This window comes from Macadamia integrifolia, chromosome 7 (genome assembly GCF_013358625.1).
Source record: "Macadamia integrifolia cultivar HAES 741 chromosome 7, SCU_Mint_v3, whole genome shotgun sequence".
Classification (NCBI taxonomy): Eukaryota; Viridiplantae; Streptophyta; class Magnoliopsida; order Proteales; family Proteaceae; genus Macadamia; species Macadamia integrifolia.
In genome coordinates this window covers 4,530,962-4,549,377 of record NC_056563.1, presented here as the reverse complement: position 1 = coordinate 4,549,377, position 18,416 = coordinate 4,530,962, and the positions used below count along the sequence as shown (strand labels likewise).

General features: G+C 42.1%; 1 protein-coding gene across 3 annotated transcripts; it reads right to left on the bottom strand.

Annotated features, from left to right (window-relative positions):
• Nucleotides 1–68: 68 nt before the first annotated feature.
• Nucleotides 69–5,374, bottom strand: LOC122083556. Of its 3 annotated transcripts, XM_042651408.1 has the most exons (7): nt 5,000–5,373; nt 4,686–4,872; nt 3,476–3,665; nt 2,634–2,837; nt 1,255–1,584; nt 1,017–1,172; nt 767–909 (listed from the first exon to the last, which is right to left on the bottom strand). In XM_042651408.1, exons 1-7 carry the CDS (start codon nt 5,204–5,206, stop codon nt 900–902), a joined length of 1,284 nt encoding a protein of 427 aa, XP_042507342.1. In that variant the 5' UTR covers nt 5,207–5,373; the 3' UTR covers nt 767–899. The 3 variants fall into 3 exon arrangements, with proteins under 3 accessions (XP_042507341.1, XP_042507340.1, XP_042507342.1); XM_042651407.1 differs by having other exon boundaries at nt 69–1,172; nt 4,686–4,839; nt 5,000–5,374; XM_042651406.1 differs by having other exon boundaries at nt 69–1,172; nt 5,000–5,369.
• Between the last annotated feature and the right edge of the window lie 13,042 nt (nt 5,375–18,416).

Genomic DNA, 18,416 nt, shown 5'->3' with positions numbered 1-18,416 from the left:
TTGTGTTACAAAGCTAGCCTAAGAAGGGTATATTCAGAAAATTGCAAGAAATTCCAGAATCTTGTTCCTTTCCATATAAATATAATTCATTTTTCTCTTTTAATGGAATCCTCAAATACATCATCTTCCTTCATTTGTCCGCTAGACCTCAGAAGGAAGATATTTTACAGTTTAAGGCACTAACAACATCATCTAAAGCACTGTCACCCTGGAGTATTCCTGGAACTTGATGCCTCCACCATGATAATCTACTGTGAAGATCCATTAGTATCAGAACTCCCCCTTCATTTTCATCAGTTTTAAACTGGAGTAGGTCCTTGAGACACTTAACCAAGTATTTGACAGCCTTAAACTTCAGCTGGCAAATAAACTCAAGACACCTCTCTTCAATCTCAAATATGGAAGTTGATATATCCTCAATTAGATCAAATAAATTAAAAACAAGAGAAGCTCCTGCTACGGCCTCCTTCCATTTACCAATTTCTTCAGAGCACCTAATTGAGCCTTCATTGCCGCCATGCGCTTCAATTTTCTTATTTGTATACTTACACCTGGTAGTTTTAGTTTCCACTGACCAAAGGATTTCACCATTTGCAGCATAGTGAAGCAGCAGCTCACATCCCTCTTCATCTAAATAATCGGAATACCCCATCAAGATACCTAATGGAATTCTTCTAAATAAACAATTTTTCTGAAGGTTAAACGCATGTGGTGCTTTCACATCTGAGGATGCACAACTGTTGACAGTCTTAATCCAATAACTTGCACAGCTTTCATGGAATTCTTTGAGCCAAAGTCCAATTGTCTGGCCATCATACTTCTTGGAGCCTGTATGATCATTATGGTTGGCATGGAATTTGGGCTTCTTGAGCCTTTTCTTGCAGCCAACTGTATCGTTGTTATGTGTACCTGAACCAAGTTGTTTGAGAGCCCATGATCTTGATGTTTCAGTCAAACATTTAACCAGTAGATCAATATGGTCTTCATTAATGGGAGTCAAAATCCACGCAAGGTACCTTGCAGCAGCTGCGGAATGTGCTTCTCCATCATGTGTTTGCTCATTGTCCGCTATTGACGTGCATTTTGACAGGAAACTCTCTTGACAATCTTTTCCAGTGAAAAGCAAGCCAGCCGCAAAATAGAACCAACATGGGAAATCCATCAGCATAGCCCTGTTGTACAACATTTGAAAAAGGCATGGATTGTTGGATAAGAACACCATTAGTGGTTGTTAATTAAGGGGCAAGAATTTACCAGATAGATTTACGATTTGTCATGTCCACCTTTCTTGCTGTTTGCAGTCCCAATGCTGTTGCAATTTTCATGTCAGTCGGATCTCGATATTTTTTACTCTTACTCCCAGGAAACAGATCCATTATTAGATAAATCAAATGCAGAAAACTTTTGCATGAAAGTGGTCCAGTTAAAATCACCAACAGGTTGTGTTCACTGGGGAAATATGCATGAGAAGATGGCAGCTTAGATCCCACTTCCATTGATATACCCCACCACATTGGTCTGGCTAGTAAATCCAGAATTGACGAGACTAATGCAACCTGAAGCTCTAGTACAGAAGCCAAGCCCCTGTGGAAAATAGGCAAATCCTATGAGTTAACAGATAGATCAAGTACACATTGATCTGGTAACATCAATTTTAAGTCATGGCATACGGTTTCCATTTTAAAAATTAGAAGTCATGATAGTGTGATAAAAGCATACAAGTTGAATAAAGCTATCGTTGTGAAATAGAACCCAGTAATAGGGTTCTGAGCTGAGACCTGCTTTAGAGAGTACTTGCATTTTCCCCTCATGATATGAATTTATTTTTTCGTAAATGGATCTGTTTGTTTCCACTAAGCAGACTGAAAAGGAAAATTTTCCTGTAAAATAGGATTTTTCACTATTTGTTTGGGCAAAAAATGATATTGGAAAAGTAAAATTTGTATGTACGATTTCATTTTCAAGGAAAATTTCAATGAAACTTTTACTATACCATGCTATGGCTCTCTTGCAACATGGCTATTTTATATGGCAGGACGACATAGATAGAGAGCCTGGATTTCCTAAATGACTAAGATATTATCTCCTTAACAGGCACATAGTTCTGCCCTCAGGTCAGATAGGACTGAAAGTTTGAGTTCAGGTGATCCCCTGCTCATATGTCAAGTGTCATCCAAATGGAGTTGGTCATGTGGCAAAACGAGCCATTACAAATCTAGGACTGCCAAGAGGGTACAGAGGACTACGAGCGGTTCATGAACATACATGAAAAGGTACATTACATGGGAGGATATATGATTGTATTTGACTCTGAAATTTGACATGTGGCCTATTCAGACCATTCTCTATATATACGACAGTTGGATTTGCCATATCAGTCTTCCATGTGGCAAAACTAGGTATGCCTGTTAAGGAGATTCCATCCTAAACAGCTATGAGCTTTTTGCCATAAATAAAATAATAGATGTAATTTTGTCTGCAAGTAGAGCAGAGCTCACAGAAAGCAAATATACAAAGAGAATTCAACCAGGAGCAATGTTCTGAAACCCACTCATAGTATTAGATTCAAACATATAGCTACAATTACAAACAAAAAAAAGAGTGTAAGAATCCATTATGAGTAGGGAACTTACGTTGCTAGAAACCAGTTATGCAATAGGCACCTCGTCTCAATAAACATACCAGGAGAAAGTACCAAGCATATGATTAATGAACGCCAATTCATCCTATCATGCAGTTCTTTGTTTACTGAAAGGAATGGCCTCCGCACAGTCTCTTGTAAAACTCTTGAAATATCATGCCTCAGACTCAGTGGGTTAAGGTACCACAAAAGCAGCCTGAAATCATATTTCGCAACAAAATAAATAATAAATTGCAAAGAGAAAAGTCAAAGTGAATGAGTAAACAAAAGTTCGAATGTTGAAGAAACAATTAATGAATTTTCCACAATGTCCATGATGGGGTTCCTGAGACGCACCACAAGGGTTGTAACCTTTTCACCCTCATGATTGGTAGCATACACAGAAGCTTTATGACTAGTATTTGCACGGAACTGTGGCCTCAGAATCTTCTGGAAGCAAAATGGGAAGGATCTTGACAGTAAATTTATAGACTATCCTATCTACACACACACACACACACACACACACATATGCTACCAAGCACTGGTCATAAGCACGGCCAAATTCATGTTTATTGAGTGATGAAGAACATCAAATGTGTGTGTCTGTGTGTATGTGTGTGTGTGTGTGTGTGTGTGTGTGTGTGTGTGTGTGTGTGTGTGTGAGAGAGAGAGAGAGAGAGAGAGAGAACTTAGAACCCATTTACCTAAATCTGCTTTAACCTTAAAAATATAGGCATGAAAGATATTATCATCAACCAAAGGCATAACAGAAACCAAAACAAACTAATGTGGTGAGATTCTTTACTTCCACAACCAGATCATTGCAAATGTCTACAGGTTACTTCAGCATACCCCAATGGTATTTCATGGCTGTTGACTGAGATGTCTTTTGTCATAAGGTGCTGCAACTCTGAAACTGGGATGTCTCTTTTATTGCTTGCCTTTACACTAAAAACGTGTTCGAATGGCAGTAGACTCCGGTAACAAGATGCAGATGTTGCCACCCTTAAAACTCCATGCAACAGCAAATGGGGAAGCATTGCTACAACATTCAGAAAATTATGTTAAAAAGGCACGGTTAAGACTTGATGGGCAACAAACTGAAGTCACTAAACCATATCCCCAAGTAGAAACATCAGTCCTGTTCTGCCATTTTACTCTATTTAATGACATAACTGTGGGGTAAGTCAAAGTACCCATGTCTAACAAAGTCATTTACAATATTCATTTCTCACAGGTGGATTAAATGGTCTTTTTTCAATGTGTTCACAGCATATATTTCTCTGATTCTTAGCCAGAGTTAGAATGGCTCAAGCTTCTATATTTGATGCCATTCAATAACACTAACAAAGTTATCTGCAATCGTAACTAGATAGAAGGATAGCTCACAACATATTTACAGCTCAAGTAACCGGAGTAGGAACTTGGTTTTTGTACAATTTGCAATTACTATCAATGTAATCCCAAAACTTTAAATAATTGGAATACATCAGACACGCTAAGCTGTTTCAACATTACTGAGAACGCAAAAAATCAGTAAAGCATTCTACTATATGACAAATCACTTTTGAAATCCCTAAGGTTTAGCCATCTAAATAAGTAATAAAATTTATTTTAAGCATAGTCCTGACCCTTCTATCCCAGAGGGTTTGGACACTACATCCATGTAGTGATGTGTATGAACCATATTTTTTAGGTAACCATTCTTTAAATTTTCTAGACCTATCAAGTTTTTTTGTTTTTTTGTTTTTGTTTTTTTTGTTTTGTTTTGTTTTGTTTTGTTTTGTTTTGTTTTTATTTTTGTTTTTTGTTTTTTGTTTTGTTTTTTTTTTTTTTTTCAACTGTCCTGGGAAGATTCAAGAGGGCTCTGGATACTGAGTAGGCAATGACCAAAACAAAAATAGAGAGATTTTGTAGAGTTTAAGTAGGAAACCAATACTAAACGCTGATACAGCACGTTGAGGAGAATTTGGTGAACTATTAACAATTACCAACAGAAAACATAGAGAAGAAATAACATCTCCTGCAAAAATGAAGTTATGAGCATCCCTGCTCAACCTACCATGTCCCTCCAATTTTCCAAGCACATCCACGCATACTCTCATCAATTCAGAACACTTATGACCAGGAATTGAGCTGCCGACCTGTAGAAACTCATGTCTCTGAAAATTCAAAACCTTGCAAGATATTGACGACGACAGAACGGTCACAATCGTCTGCAGCAGATATTCGATTGTCGCATTAAAAACCTATATAAGAAAACCAATATGATAAATAGAGAGATTAGGGCAGAGATAGAAAGAGAGATTGAGCAATGGCAATAGTATGGAGAGTTGTCCGAAAATTAAATTGAGATGTAGAAAAGAGAGGACGAACCTGGGGTGCTTTGAAGCACATCAAGGAGAGTGCGGTATTCAAAACCCTAACCCTAGATACATCATCCAGGTTGAGAGATTGATTAAGCGAACAAATTGAGGGATCACAAGCTTCTTCATTGCCAGTAGAAGGAAGTTCGCTTTGGAGGTGCGTAGCGAGCTTCGCGAACAGTTCAGTTATTTCTGCTGCTCCGCTTATGCTCTCCATCTCTCATGGCACTCTCAGTTGGAGGTTAGAGCCCGGGAAATGAAACCTGCAACTGAAACCTGAAACTATATGGTACCCGCCAAAACCCAAGATTTGAAGTCTTAGAATGAGCCGGGCTGCCACAAACTCAGTCCAGGTCTACAGGCCCAAGCCCGAAAAAAGAACTGATATCAAAGAAACTCTCTCTCTCTCACTTGTGCTTAATACCTTAAATCCGTACAAGCCATCAGTGAGATACTACTATAGAAAAACTAGAATTCTAACCTTGTGTCGAGACTCAAGACCTACGGGCCAAGAGAGTCTTTAGGTAGACAATTTCTATGAGGCATACGCCTCCCAAAAGATAATAGAGGCCTGCAAATGTTTCCTCAGGCCGGATAGAGATTGGCCCTCAAGTGAAAGGCAGAAGGGAACATTTTTGCATACAATGAACCACAAATCAATAAACAATTTATTAGATTGGACAAAAAAAAAAAAAAAATCAATAAGCTATTTCAAATGCTTTCAATAAAGTAGCTACAATGAGAGTGGTGCCTTAATCCTCTCAAGGTAGTGGTATAATAATTTTTGTTGCAGTTTAGGTTAATGTATATATCTAGTTTAAAGTATCAAAAAAAAGTACAGACTACCGAAGAACTACAATGATGGCATTTTTTTTTTTTAAGGGAAAACTTTATTGAATAGGGTTGCATGAGGAGCCAATGGCTTCCTGATTACATAGATGAAGTAGCCACGGAGTGGAAATTGGCCAGCTTGTCTTTTATGCTAGAGACACTACCTTCCATGCTAGGGTATCGGCAACATAATTTGCCTCCCTAGATATGTGATGAAAAGAACATTGAGAAATTATGGTCGCCAATAAGCGAATATCGCTAATGATCCCAAGAACCCCAGCCAGTATAACTTGATCAGTAGAGTTGATGTAGTTGATAAGGCCATTGTTATCGGACTCAATAATAATTGAAGGGATGCACTGCTCAACTGCCCAAACTAAGCCATTGTGCACCGCTAAGGCCTCCCCCGATAAGCTATCTGTGAAGCAAAGTGGTTCAGAAAGAGCCCAAACCAGTAAGCAGTTGTGGTCACGATTGATACATCCAATTCCTCCTTCAATTGTTCTCCAAAGGTAATGCTGGGTCACAATTCAAAGTAAGCCATCCCTAAGGAGGCCCTTTCCACGCTGCGGCCTTGTTTGGTGGACTTCCCGATGGAGTAGAGGTTGTGTCAACAGTCGTCCAGAAAATCCATATACATCTATTTTGCCTTAGAGAAAACCTCAATCGAGGACCACTCTTTTCGATGAAAGATCAAATCATTCCTGGCTGTCCACAAATACTAGCAGATATGTGTGAAAAGGCTTAATATCTCCATCTTGATCTTCTTAGAGGTGAAATTCATCTTATCCCATTGCTCAAGCACTTTATACAATTTGGGGCTTTCATCTTGAGGAGCAATAAAGGATAGAGAACTCCCAAACCAAGTAGCTTTAGCGAAAGGGCATTCTAGCAGAATGTGATCACTGGACTCCACTATAGCTCCACACCGAACGCATCTCGGATCTACTTAAAGTTGTCGCTTCATTAACCCTTCCCCTGATGCAATCCCTTGAGCACACGTACACCACAATAAAAACTTCATCTTAGAAGGGGCTTTACAATTCTAGATTTTCTTACAAGTCGTAGGCCTAATTTGATCCCATTCGTCACACCGAGAGGAAGAGGCTTGAGTTTGGCGTTGCCCTTCAGGTTGGATAACAAGTGGTATGCTGACTTAATGGAGAAATTCCCTGATTTATCACCACCCCATATTAATCTGTCAGCATGCGGGAATAGACTTAGTTTGATTTTTGTGATCCGAGATTTATCTTCAGGGTGAAAATATAGATGAGAATGTCCTCCCTCCATCTTCGATTGTCACTATCAATGAGCTCTGAGACCTTTGAAATCGGGCAGTGAATAGGATGATGATGAATAATCTGAAATGATGGAGAAGAGGGTATCCAATTTGAGTTCCATATGTCAATGTCAACTCCGGTACCAACTTGCCATAGGAGACCTTGCTGAAGAACATCTCTTCCTATTAGGATACTGTGCCAGCCCCATGATGGATGAGAACCAGAGGTAGCATTAAGAAAATCTTTTTTAGGGAAGTATATGGCCTTCATGAGGGTAGCCCACATAGAGTTAGGTTCTTTCCACAATCTCCAAGCAACCTTAGTCAAAGATGCCCTATTTTAGAGGATAGGATCTCATAACCCCAAACCACCCCTTTCTTTTGATCTGCACAATCTGGACCAAGATATCCAATGTATCTTCTTCTCCTCCCCTTTTTGTCCCCAAAATAAGTTGGACATGGCTTTGTGAACCAAATTATGATGAGACACATGGAGTGAAAAGTGGGAAGCCGTGTACGTAGATAAAGAGCAAGCAACAGATTTGATAAAGGTTTCTCGACCCGCATGTGACAATAGTTGATTCTTCGACCCTTGAACCTTGTTGCTAGTCTTTAGAGTAAGCTCCTTAAATACCTCAGCCTTCGATACACCAAAACTTAATGGCATCCCAAGGTATTTGGTTGGACCATCGCCATAGGGTATTTTTAGAACTCGAGAAAACCACCGTTTAAATTTGGTTGGAGTATTTGTGTCACACCCCGTTCACACAGAACCGAGCCAGTGATCGGGTTAACACCGGTTAACCCAAACCTACCAGGATCATCTGATACATTATTCCACCACAGCATACACACAACTAAGAAAGAGCTTATCAGTTCAGTGGAAGACTTGGTTTACCTGTGAATATTCCCATAATACTTGATACCCGAATTGTGATATAATAGTTAATTACATGTGGGCCCGAAGACGTGATATTTACACAATAAGAGTACAATTCACATATCAAGTACATAAAAGAAATCATCAAAAATCAAAGTATACAGCTCGGCTCGGTATCAAAGCCTAGAGCTCAGCTCGGTATCAAAGGTTGAGCCCAGCTCGGCATCACAAGGTAGAGCTCAGCTTGGCATCAAAAGTGGAGCTCAACTCGGCATCAGAACTGCGGTCCCGCAGCACAACTCTAGCACGAGCAATCAGTGCCATGCTCTAACTCCTCAGGGGCCCACCAGTCCTCTTCAGGGAACTCAACCGTGGGACCCGCCCCGTGCTCATCTGGTTGATGACCTGCAAACTCATCTAAAAGAGGTGCACACGTGGGATGAGCTCACTAGCTCAGTAAGTGGAAAGATGGACCACACAGCAGTCCACACAACAAATCACAACCATATGCACTGCATGCTATGCAATACATTTTAAATCACATCCACCTAAGCAACATTACTAAGTCTTTGGTTTAGTGCTACTACAACCACAGTGCGCGTATGCTCCGGGTACGAGCCGCGAACTCCATCTCGCGATACGCCCATAGGGCTGTCGGAGAAGGCCCACCGTGAGTACTCGAAAAAATAAGAACATGTCGACCACCGGCTCTCAACATAAAGTAAATGACTAAAAATTAAAGGTGCTAACTCTAGCAATCTAAAAGCAGTACGATTGACCCTCTTGAATATACCACCGGGGTTGTCGATTGTCCTAATGACCAACCGCCACAGTGACCCGACAACCGCGACCACTGTTTCCCCCCAAATGGTAACCCAACACTTTAACCCCTATTGGGAAGGGTCGTAGCACGGGAAGGTGATAATCCTAAATCGCATGCTCCTATATGACAATAGTGCGATTGTATAGTGCCACCGCGTCCCATACCATGGGCCACCAATGCACTCGTTTCCAAGCTGACTACGGCATCTAATCTATTAATGCATCATGCACAATGATGTCAACATTCATCACATAAACATATTATCACTTGGCATTTAGAAAATAGACACAACACCCATGCATAACCGTGTGAGGATGACTAAACTATATAGCATTTTCATGATGGCATGACTAGACTAGATGCAATTAAATGAATGCCAAACAATGCCTTGAAACAAGGCCAAACGTCCTCTCTCCACTTACCTGTAGTGTACAAGGACTCCCATTCGGTACGAGTGAGATCCGGTGCGAGAAACGTACGATTTGGTGAACCTATCATGAGTGAGCGGGGTTAGTATTTCACCATTTTAGAATCAAGATTAACACGATCCAATGACAAGATCATGTTTAGAATCCTAATAGAAGGTCACACGTTCGTTTTGGGTCCAATCAGACGTAAAAATCACTTTCGGGGCCTCTCGGGTGGGTCGGACAGTCCACCTGTCTGACCCACCAGTCAGACCCACCGGTCTGGACCGACAGGTAGGTTGGCCCGTTGATTGGCCCACCGGTCTGGCCCACCGATTGGGCCAGGGGGTCTGCTAAGATCGGCGGCAGGGTGGCCTGTCGGTTGGCCCGCCGATTGTGCCCGAGGGCCCTGCCCTCTCAGGCGGGTGCCCATAGGCGGGCCAGATGGCCCACCAGTCTTGGCGAGAAACCTGTTGTTTCTTTCCAACTTCCCTCAACCTTTGGGGATTCAAATGGGGCTTTTCCAAATCCATTCTTCATACATTCAAGGTCTTATAGGATGGTTCTAACCTAGATCTAGGTTAGATTTAAGGAATGGGAAGCCATCTTACCTTCTTTGCTCAAGAACACCTTCAAAACCCCAAAATCACTTCAAATCCACAATGCTTCTCCAACCTTGTAAATACTTCTTCAAATCCTTCAAGATCAACACATAAATCATCTATTAAACCTTAGATTCATCATTTCAAGGGGGGTTTACAAGATCTCAAGAAACCCTACCCCAAATCAAGGGTTTTACTTGGTTATGGTGAAAGTTCAAGTAACTCAACCTTTGCTCACCTCTAAACGTAGATCTAGTGTTAGAGATCACTCTTTCGGCGTCGGAATGGGAAGATCAAGCCTCGACGCGGCTGAAATCCATCTCTTTTCCTCTTCCTTCTCTTTTCTTCTTCTACCCTTTTCTTTTCTCTCTCCTCTTTACTCTTCTCACCAACGTACGAGTGTCATAAATGAGAAAAGAAAAGAAAAGCATAAATGCTATATATACTTCTTAAATAACTAAGTAATTCATATGGGTGGGTCACTCAGGTGGGTGGCTGCACCCACCTGTCCGCCCACCTGAAGGCCAAAACTTAGGATTTTGATAGAATTCGGCCCTCGGTGCGAATCTCACTCTTGGAATACAATGTAATATATGTATGCACCTTAATATACGGCTACATACCTGCTTTATCCGTACATGGCCTTATGATAGGTGCATGTGCATGGCTTGGGTATTCCCGTCTCTTCTGGCATTGGCTCGGACTTGTCGGGCCAGCCGGTGTTTAAGGTCACCCTTGCCATCATAGTCCATAAGGAACCCACTCTAATTCTCTCCGGTTCGGGTCCTGCATGGTTAAACAGGGTCAACCGTATAATTAGACCGGGTTTAAGAAGTAGGGTATTACAATTTAGGCTGAAAGTCAGGCATGACTTCTTCATGTTTATATGCTGACCACTTGCTTTACAATAAACTTCAAGGCAAGTCTTGAGAGAGGTAATATTCTAAAGGTTGAGCTCAGAGAAAAGAAGACAATCATCTGCAAACAGTAGATGGGTGATAGGAGGAGTGTGGCCACGAACACGAATTCCTTTTAAGTTATGATCACCTTCAGCCTTGGAAACTATGGAACTAAGAACTTGTGAACACAAAATGAAAAGAAAAGGAGAGAGGGAGTCACCTTGTCAGATGCCCCTAGTTAGACAAAAAGAACCACTCTCAACACCATTAACCAACAAAGAATAAGAAATTGTGGAGATGAAATTCATTACCATGCTGACCCATCGGTTACAAAAGCCTAGCTTAAGAAGGGTAGCCTGGATAAAAGGCCATTCAAGTCTGCTGACCACTTGCTTTACAATAAACTTCAAGGCAAGTCTTGAGAGAGGTAATGTTCTGAAGGTTGAGCTCAGAGAAAAGAAGACAATCATCTGCAAACAGTAGATGGGTGATAGGAGGAGTGCGGCCACAACACGAATTCCTTTTAAGTTATGATCACCTTCAGCCTTGGAAACTATGGAACTAAGAACCTGTGAACACATAATGAAAATAAAAGGGGAGAGGGAGTCACCCTGTCGAATGCCCCTAGTTGAACAAAAAGAACCACTCTCAACACCATTAACTAACAAAGAATAAGAAACTGTGGAGATGAAATTCATTACCATGCTGACCCACCGGTTACAAAAGCCTAGCTTAAGAAGGGTAGCTTGGATAAAAGGCCATTCAAGTCTGTCATATGCCTTGTGCATATCGAGCTTGACAGCAAGGAACATCTTTTTCCCACTCTTGCGATGCTTCACATAATGGTATAACTCATGCGCCATGAAGACAGCATCTGAGATGATTTGATCTAGAACAAAATCCGACTGTTGAGGTGAAATGATATATGGGAGGGTTCCTTTAATCCTTTCAGCAATAATTTTAGAAATGAGCTTTGTTGTAACCCACATAAACTAATTGGGCGAAATTGTTCAGCACAATCAGGTTCAGCAGTCTTTGGGATAAGGCACACATAGGTCCTATTGAGCTTTGCGTGAAGAACCCCATTATTGAAAAATTCTGATATGAAGTGCACAATATCCTCTTGGGTAGTGTTCCAAAATTTTTGATAGAAGAGTGGGGAAAATCCGTCTGGCCTTGGCACCTTTAGAGGACCCATATCTCGCAAAGCCTTAAGGATTTCTTCACTAGATGGAACTGCGCATAACATATCATTTTGTTTAGTAGTGATCATAGGGTTAATGGAATCCATAGCTTGACACATTGATTCTGCATTGATACCCTCAGATGAGACAGCTTCGCGAAAGTGATTCAGGAGTTTAGCAAAAACTTCTTCACTAGACTTGGTCCAAACACCCGAAGCTAATTTTAGCTTAAGAATTCGGTTTCTCTGTCTTCGTTGAACCATTGTGGCGTGGAAGAAGCAGAATTGCGATCTCCATTTTGTAGCCAGTCAACCCAAGACTTCTATTTCCAGAAGATCTCCTCACGTTCTAGTTCCTCCTCAAGTTCCCTAGTAATATCAAACTCTTGATCTTGCTGCATATCTGAGGATGGTTGACCCTGTAGAAATTGGAGCTGGTTCTTGAGAGAATTAATTTTAAATTGCACATGCCCAAATTCTTCTTTATTCCACTTCTGGAGAGATTTTCTGCACAATTATGTTTTTTGAGTGAACACAGGCATAGAGTGGTTCAGAATAGAAGTAGACCAAGCCTTGCGAACAACCTCTCCACACCCTTAGTGCTTTAGCCACATGGCTTCAAAACGGAATGGTCGATGTCCTCTAACCCACCCTCCATTTGTGTCGATAACCAAGGGATTGTGATCTGAAGCAATAGTCGGCCTAATAAAAACAACGGCATTCTCAAATTTAGTTCGCCATGCCACATTTGCTAGAGCTCAATCCAACTTGATACGAATATTGTCTACTCCTTTTAGATGATTGTTCCATGTGAAGGTTGGGCCATTAGCCCCAAGGTCCATCAAATTACATTGATCTATCATTGATCGAAATTGGGCAGAGTTTCTAGAGCTAGGATGATTTCCTCCTTCCTTTTCATGCCATCCCAGGTAGGAATTGAAGTCACCAACACACAGCCATTGATCTTGTCGCACCCCTCCAATTCTGATTAACTTATCCCAAACCTCTTGTGTCACACCCCGTTCACCCTGAACCGGAGCGGTGACCGAGTTAACACCGGTTAACCCAAACCTGCCAGGATCATTAGATACTGTATTCCACCACAGCATACGCACACTAACATAAGTTCATCAGATCAGCGGAAGACTAAGTTTTACCTGTGAATAAATCCCATATACTTGATACCCGAATGATGATACAATAATTATATACATTTGGGCCCGAAGGCATGATATATACACAAAAAGAATAAAAATCAAATATCAAGTATATACAGGAATTCATCAAAACCATCAGAGTACACAGCTCGGCTCGGTATCAAGGCTGGAGCTCAGTTCGGCATCAAGGGTCGTGCCCAGCTCGGCATCACATAGAAAAGCTCAGCTCGGCCTCAGAAGTGGAGTTCAGCACGGCCTCAGAACTGCTGTCCCGCAGCACAACTCTCGCACGAGCAGTCTACGCCGTGCCCTAACTCCTCAGGGGTCCTGTCACACCTCGTTCGCACTGAATCGGAGCGGTGACCGGGTTAACACCGGTTAACCCAAACCTGCCAGGATCATCAGATACTGTATTCCACCACAGCATACATACACTAACATCAATTCATCAGATCAGCGGAAGACTAAGTTTTACCTGTAAATAATTCCCATATACTTGATACCCAAATGATAATACCATAATTATATACATTTGGGCCCGAAGGCATGATATATATACACAAAAAGAATGAAGTTCAAATATCATGTATATACAAGAATTTATCAAAATCATCAGAGTACACAGCTCGGCTCGGTCTCAAGGCTGGAGCTCAGCTCGGCCTCAGAACTGCTGTCCTGCAGCACAGCTCTCACACGCACAGCCTACGTCGTGCTCAAACTCATCAGGGGTCCACCAGTCCTCATCAGGAAACTCGACTGCGGGACCCACCCCCTGCTCCTCAGATGCATGACCTGCAAAATCATCTAAAAAGGGGTGTACACGTGGAATGAGCTCACTAGCTCAGTAAGTAGAGAGGTGGACCACACACAACAGTCCACACATCACAACACATCATATACACTACATGCCATGCAAATCATTTTAGATCACATACACCTAATCAACATTACTAAGTCTTTGGTTTTAGTGCTACTACAACCACAGTGCGCGTATACTCCGGGTACGAGCCGCGAACTCCCTCCCGCGATACGCCCATAGGGCTGTTGGAGAAGGCCCACCGTGAGTACTCGGAAAAATAAAGACAATGCCGTCCACCGGCTCTCAACAGAAATGTAAATAAATTAAATGACAGTGCTGACTCCAGCAATTTAAAAGCAGTACGATTGGCCCTCTTGAAATACCACCGGGGTTGCCGGCTGTCCTACACGACTCGCCGGGCGTAATGCCTAACCGCCACAGTGTCCGACAACCGCGACCCCTGCTTCCCCCCAAATGGCAACCCAACACCTTAACCCCTGTTGGGAAGGGTCGTAGCACGGGATGGTGAGAATCCTAATACCGCATGCTCCTATATGTAGTACGACTGCATAGTGCCTCCGTGTCCCATACCACGGGCCACCAATGCATTCGTTTCCAAGCCGACCACGGCATCTAGTCTATCAATGCATTATGCAACATGATGTACACATTCGACATATAACATCCCATTCAATTTGCATTTGAAAAGTAAACATAGCATAAATGCACATCAATGTGTGAAATGACTAATCTATATAGCATATTCATGATGACATGACTAAATTAGATATAGTTATATGAATGCCAAACAAATGCCTTGAAATAGGCCAAACGTCCTCTCTCCACTTACCTGTAGCGTACAAGGATTCCCGCTCGGTACGGGTGAGATCCGGAGCGAAACGGGTAGGCTTTGGTGAACCTAACAAAATTGAGAGGGGTAAGTAATTCACCATTTTAGAATCAAAATTAATGAAATCCGACGTCAAAATCGTGTTTAGAACGTCGAAAGAAGGTCCCACGTCCGATTTGGGCTCGATCGGACCCAAAAATCACATTCTGGCCACTCAGGTGGGTCACTCAGGTGGGTTGTCTACCCACCGGTCCTACCCGCCGGTTTTGGACCGGCGGGTCGGACCCGCCGGTCCTACCCGCCGGTTTGGCCAGAACCCCCCTGGTCCTCTAAGGTGGGTGACTCAGGCGGGTAGGGACCCGCCGGTTGCACCCACCGGTTTTGGCGGAAAAACCCCAGTTTCTTCTCAACTTCCTCCATTCCTTGGGGACCCAAATAGGGCTTTTCTCAACCCATTCTTCACACCTTTAAAGTCCTATAGGATGGTTCTAGCTTAGATCTAAGTTAGATTCAAGTGAGGGGAACCATCTTACCTTCTTTGCTCAAGAATGACTTCAAACCCTCCAAATCACTTCCAACTCACAATGCTCCTTCTACCTTGTCAATATCTCTTCAAATCCTTCAAGATCAACACATAAATCATCTATTAAACCTTAGATTCATCATTTCAAAGGGTGTCTACAAGATCTTAAGAAACCATACTCGAATCAAGGGTTTAAAGCGTGGGTATGGTGAATGTTCATAAAACCCAACTTTTCTTACCTCCAACTGTAGATCTTGAGTTGAAGATTACTCTCCCGGCACCGGAATGGCAAGATCGAGCTTCGACGCCACTGAAATCCTCCCTTTCTTCCTCTTCCTTTCTTCTTCCCTTTCTTTTTCTCTCTCCTCTTTACTTTTCTCACCAAACGTACGGGGGTAATAAATGGAAAGAAAAGAAGTCATAAAGCTTTATATACTATTCCTACTTAAGTGAATAGTGATGGATGGGTCACTCAGGTGGGTAGGTGTACCTGTTGTTTTATGGTTGTCCTTGTTGGCAACTCGGCCACGTGGCGGTGATGACGTGGCCAGTTTGGGTGACGTGGATGAAAATGATGACATGGCAGTGTCCAATATCACCGATGAGATAACAGAGCAGCTTGGTATGCATGGAGTGATTTAATACATCATTAATAGGTGGTGCGGGTTTCTGGGTCAAAACTGGCGGTGCGGGTTTCTGGGTCAAAACTGGCAAAATTGACCTATTTACGATCGAGGGCATTTTCGGCAATGAGAATGACATTTTTGGAAGATCAGTTCTTCATGAAAAAGATAGATTGTAATTTTCCTAGTCTAGTGCATTTGATTTCGTCACATTCCGATACCGTATGAAGAAGTTACGGCATTTATGGCAGTCGAGGGCAGTTTCGGCATTGAAGATGATTTTTTTAAAGGAAGTGTTCTACATGTAAAAATACGAAAAAAATACAATCTTTCCAACGGTTCTGATTTCATCGCATTCCGATTGCGTATGAGAAAGATACGTCATTGGAAATGTGTAGGGGCATTTTGGTCTTTTTACATTGATGATTCAGATGATTGAGTCTTCTGAAAAGTCGTAGATCATCCAGTTACGATTCCAACGCACTTCGTTTCATCTCGATCGGATATCGTATGAAAAAGTTATAAGCGTTTCCGTAAAGTCGGTTCGAAAATCCAAACCGAAAATCCATCAGTTGCTCTCGGTGTTGGGTGGGTTTTTCGGAATTTATTTTTGAAATTCGAAGGGCTTTTGTGTAATTTAAAGATTTTGAAGGTCTGAGTTGCAAGGGGTCTTTAAGCACTGAAACATATGGAGGCAGGGGCTTGATTGTAATAAAGAGGAGTCAAGGGAAGTGAAATGGACGGCCAAGATTCGACCACGTAGGCTTGATGCCCATCCAAAGGCTGCTGAGATTTTGGTGTGATATGGACGAGATAGATGCTTGCGCGTGGGATTTGATTGGTTAGATGCATAATTCTTGATGCACTGGCGCTACACTTTATCAAGGTATGTTATTGTGTTTCGCGCGTGTATAGAAGGTATAAAAATGATTCCGATCTTAATGATCTCATGAAATCTGATTAAAGCCATCATGGAAGATTCGGATCCAACGGTCAATATGCATTTTCACATTTGTGAGTGGGAGACAAGCTCCCTTAAAATCCGGAAAAGCAACCAATCATAGATCGACAACACTTCTGACGATGTCAGCGCCTACGTCATGATGACGTCATCGAGATTCAAATCTAATGGTTTGGATCGGTTGTCCGTTGGTTTAATCGGACGGCTTGGATTATAAGATCTCTTATATGAGATCTACGGTCAGATTTCGCCCCTGTTGCGCGCGCCGCCGGTGTAGCCTACGCCACCCGTACGAAGATTCCATTTCAGGCTATCTCATTGCTCCAACTTCAAAAGGTCATATCTCCCTCATTTTAAGTCGGATTTGAGTGATTCAAGTTGGAGATTCTTCATCTCTCCGAGCTCTACACATCAGAGGGAAGAAATCAGGCAGAGGGCTTGCTGAGGTGGTTGGAAAAACGAGTTGAAGCTCGTGGAAGGTTAAAGGTTTGAATGAAAGACTTCCATCCTCTTGCACTTCATCCATAGCCCCCATTAGAGGCTTAGGAAGCTGCTGGAAACCACTGTAGCAAGCTCTATTGGTTGTTGCCAAGAGAAGAAAAAGAAAATAGAAGAGAAGAGAAGAAGAGTGAAAGAGAGAAGAAGTTTTTCCCTCTCTTTGTGTGTGTGTGAATGTGAATGTGAATGTCATTGTTGCTTCATGAAAGTAAAGACAAGGAGAAAAGAAAGAAGAAGAACCTAGAATTTGGTTCTTGTGAGTTGCTTCAAGAAACCCAAGTGACAACCGGGGTTGAAGCATTGGCGGCACCGAGACAACGTGGTTGTGGTCCGCATCAAGTGGAGATTGACATTATTGCATCTCCGACGGTTACTCCTTGCCAAGGTAACCTCAATTTTGCCAAATTTTCATTATTATAAATCATTGTAGGCAAGATGTTTGATAAAATGCCTAAGTGATAGTTGTAGTCTATTTGGGGGAAATTTGCATGTATGAGTGCTTCACTATAGGGCATTGTTATAAGCCCAACTTGATTTTATTGGTGTTCAGTGGGTGCTGGACACAGAGGCTATGTGTTCCTTGGTAGGTACAACTACCTAAACCTATTTACCGTGGGTGCGGCCTCTCAGATCATTCTGAGAAAACTAGGGTGAAGACCTAGCCATTGTATGTCATTGGTGGAAACTGGGAATGTGTTCCCTTGGCTGTGGGTGCAGTCATAATTAGTATTGAGTAAATACTGAGCCCGACAGTGGGCATTACTCTGTGCATGTAGGCAACTGGCCGAAGCACGTATTTCTTGTGTTGTGGATGTGTATGTTCGTATTTCTATTGTGGATTGGAGTGCTTGGCTGCAGAATGGGTGTGTACATCTGGTAGATCTGACCACTTGGTGGTGCAGTGTGGATGTGCATACGACTGTGTATGTATGTGACAGTGATTACCGTGTGAGGTTTATGAGACAGCTCTAGGCAGCAATACAGGTTATGTGAGTAAGTTTCATGCAGTAAGAATGGTCAGTAGTATACATAGCAGCTCTGGGCAGCATCAATAGACTGTGCTATTGAAGTGCAAATAGTGATTACCACATCAGGGGTACAGTTGGAAAGTG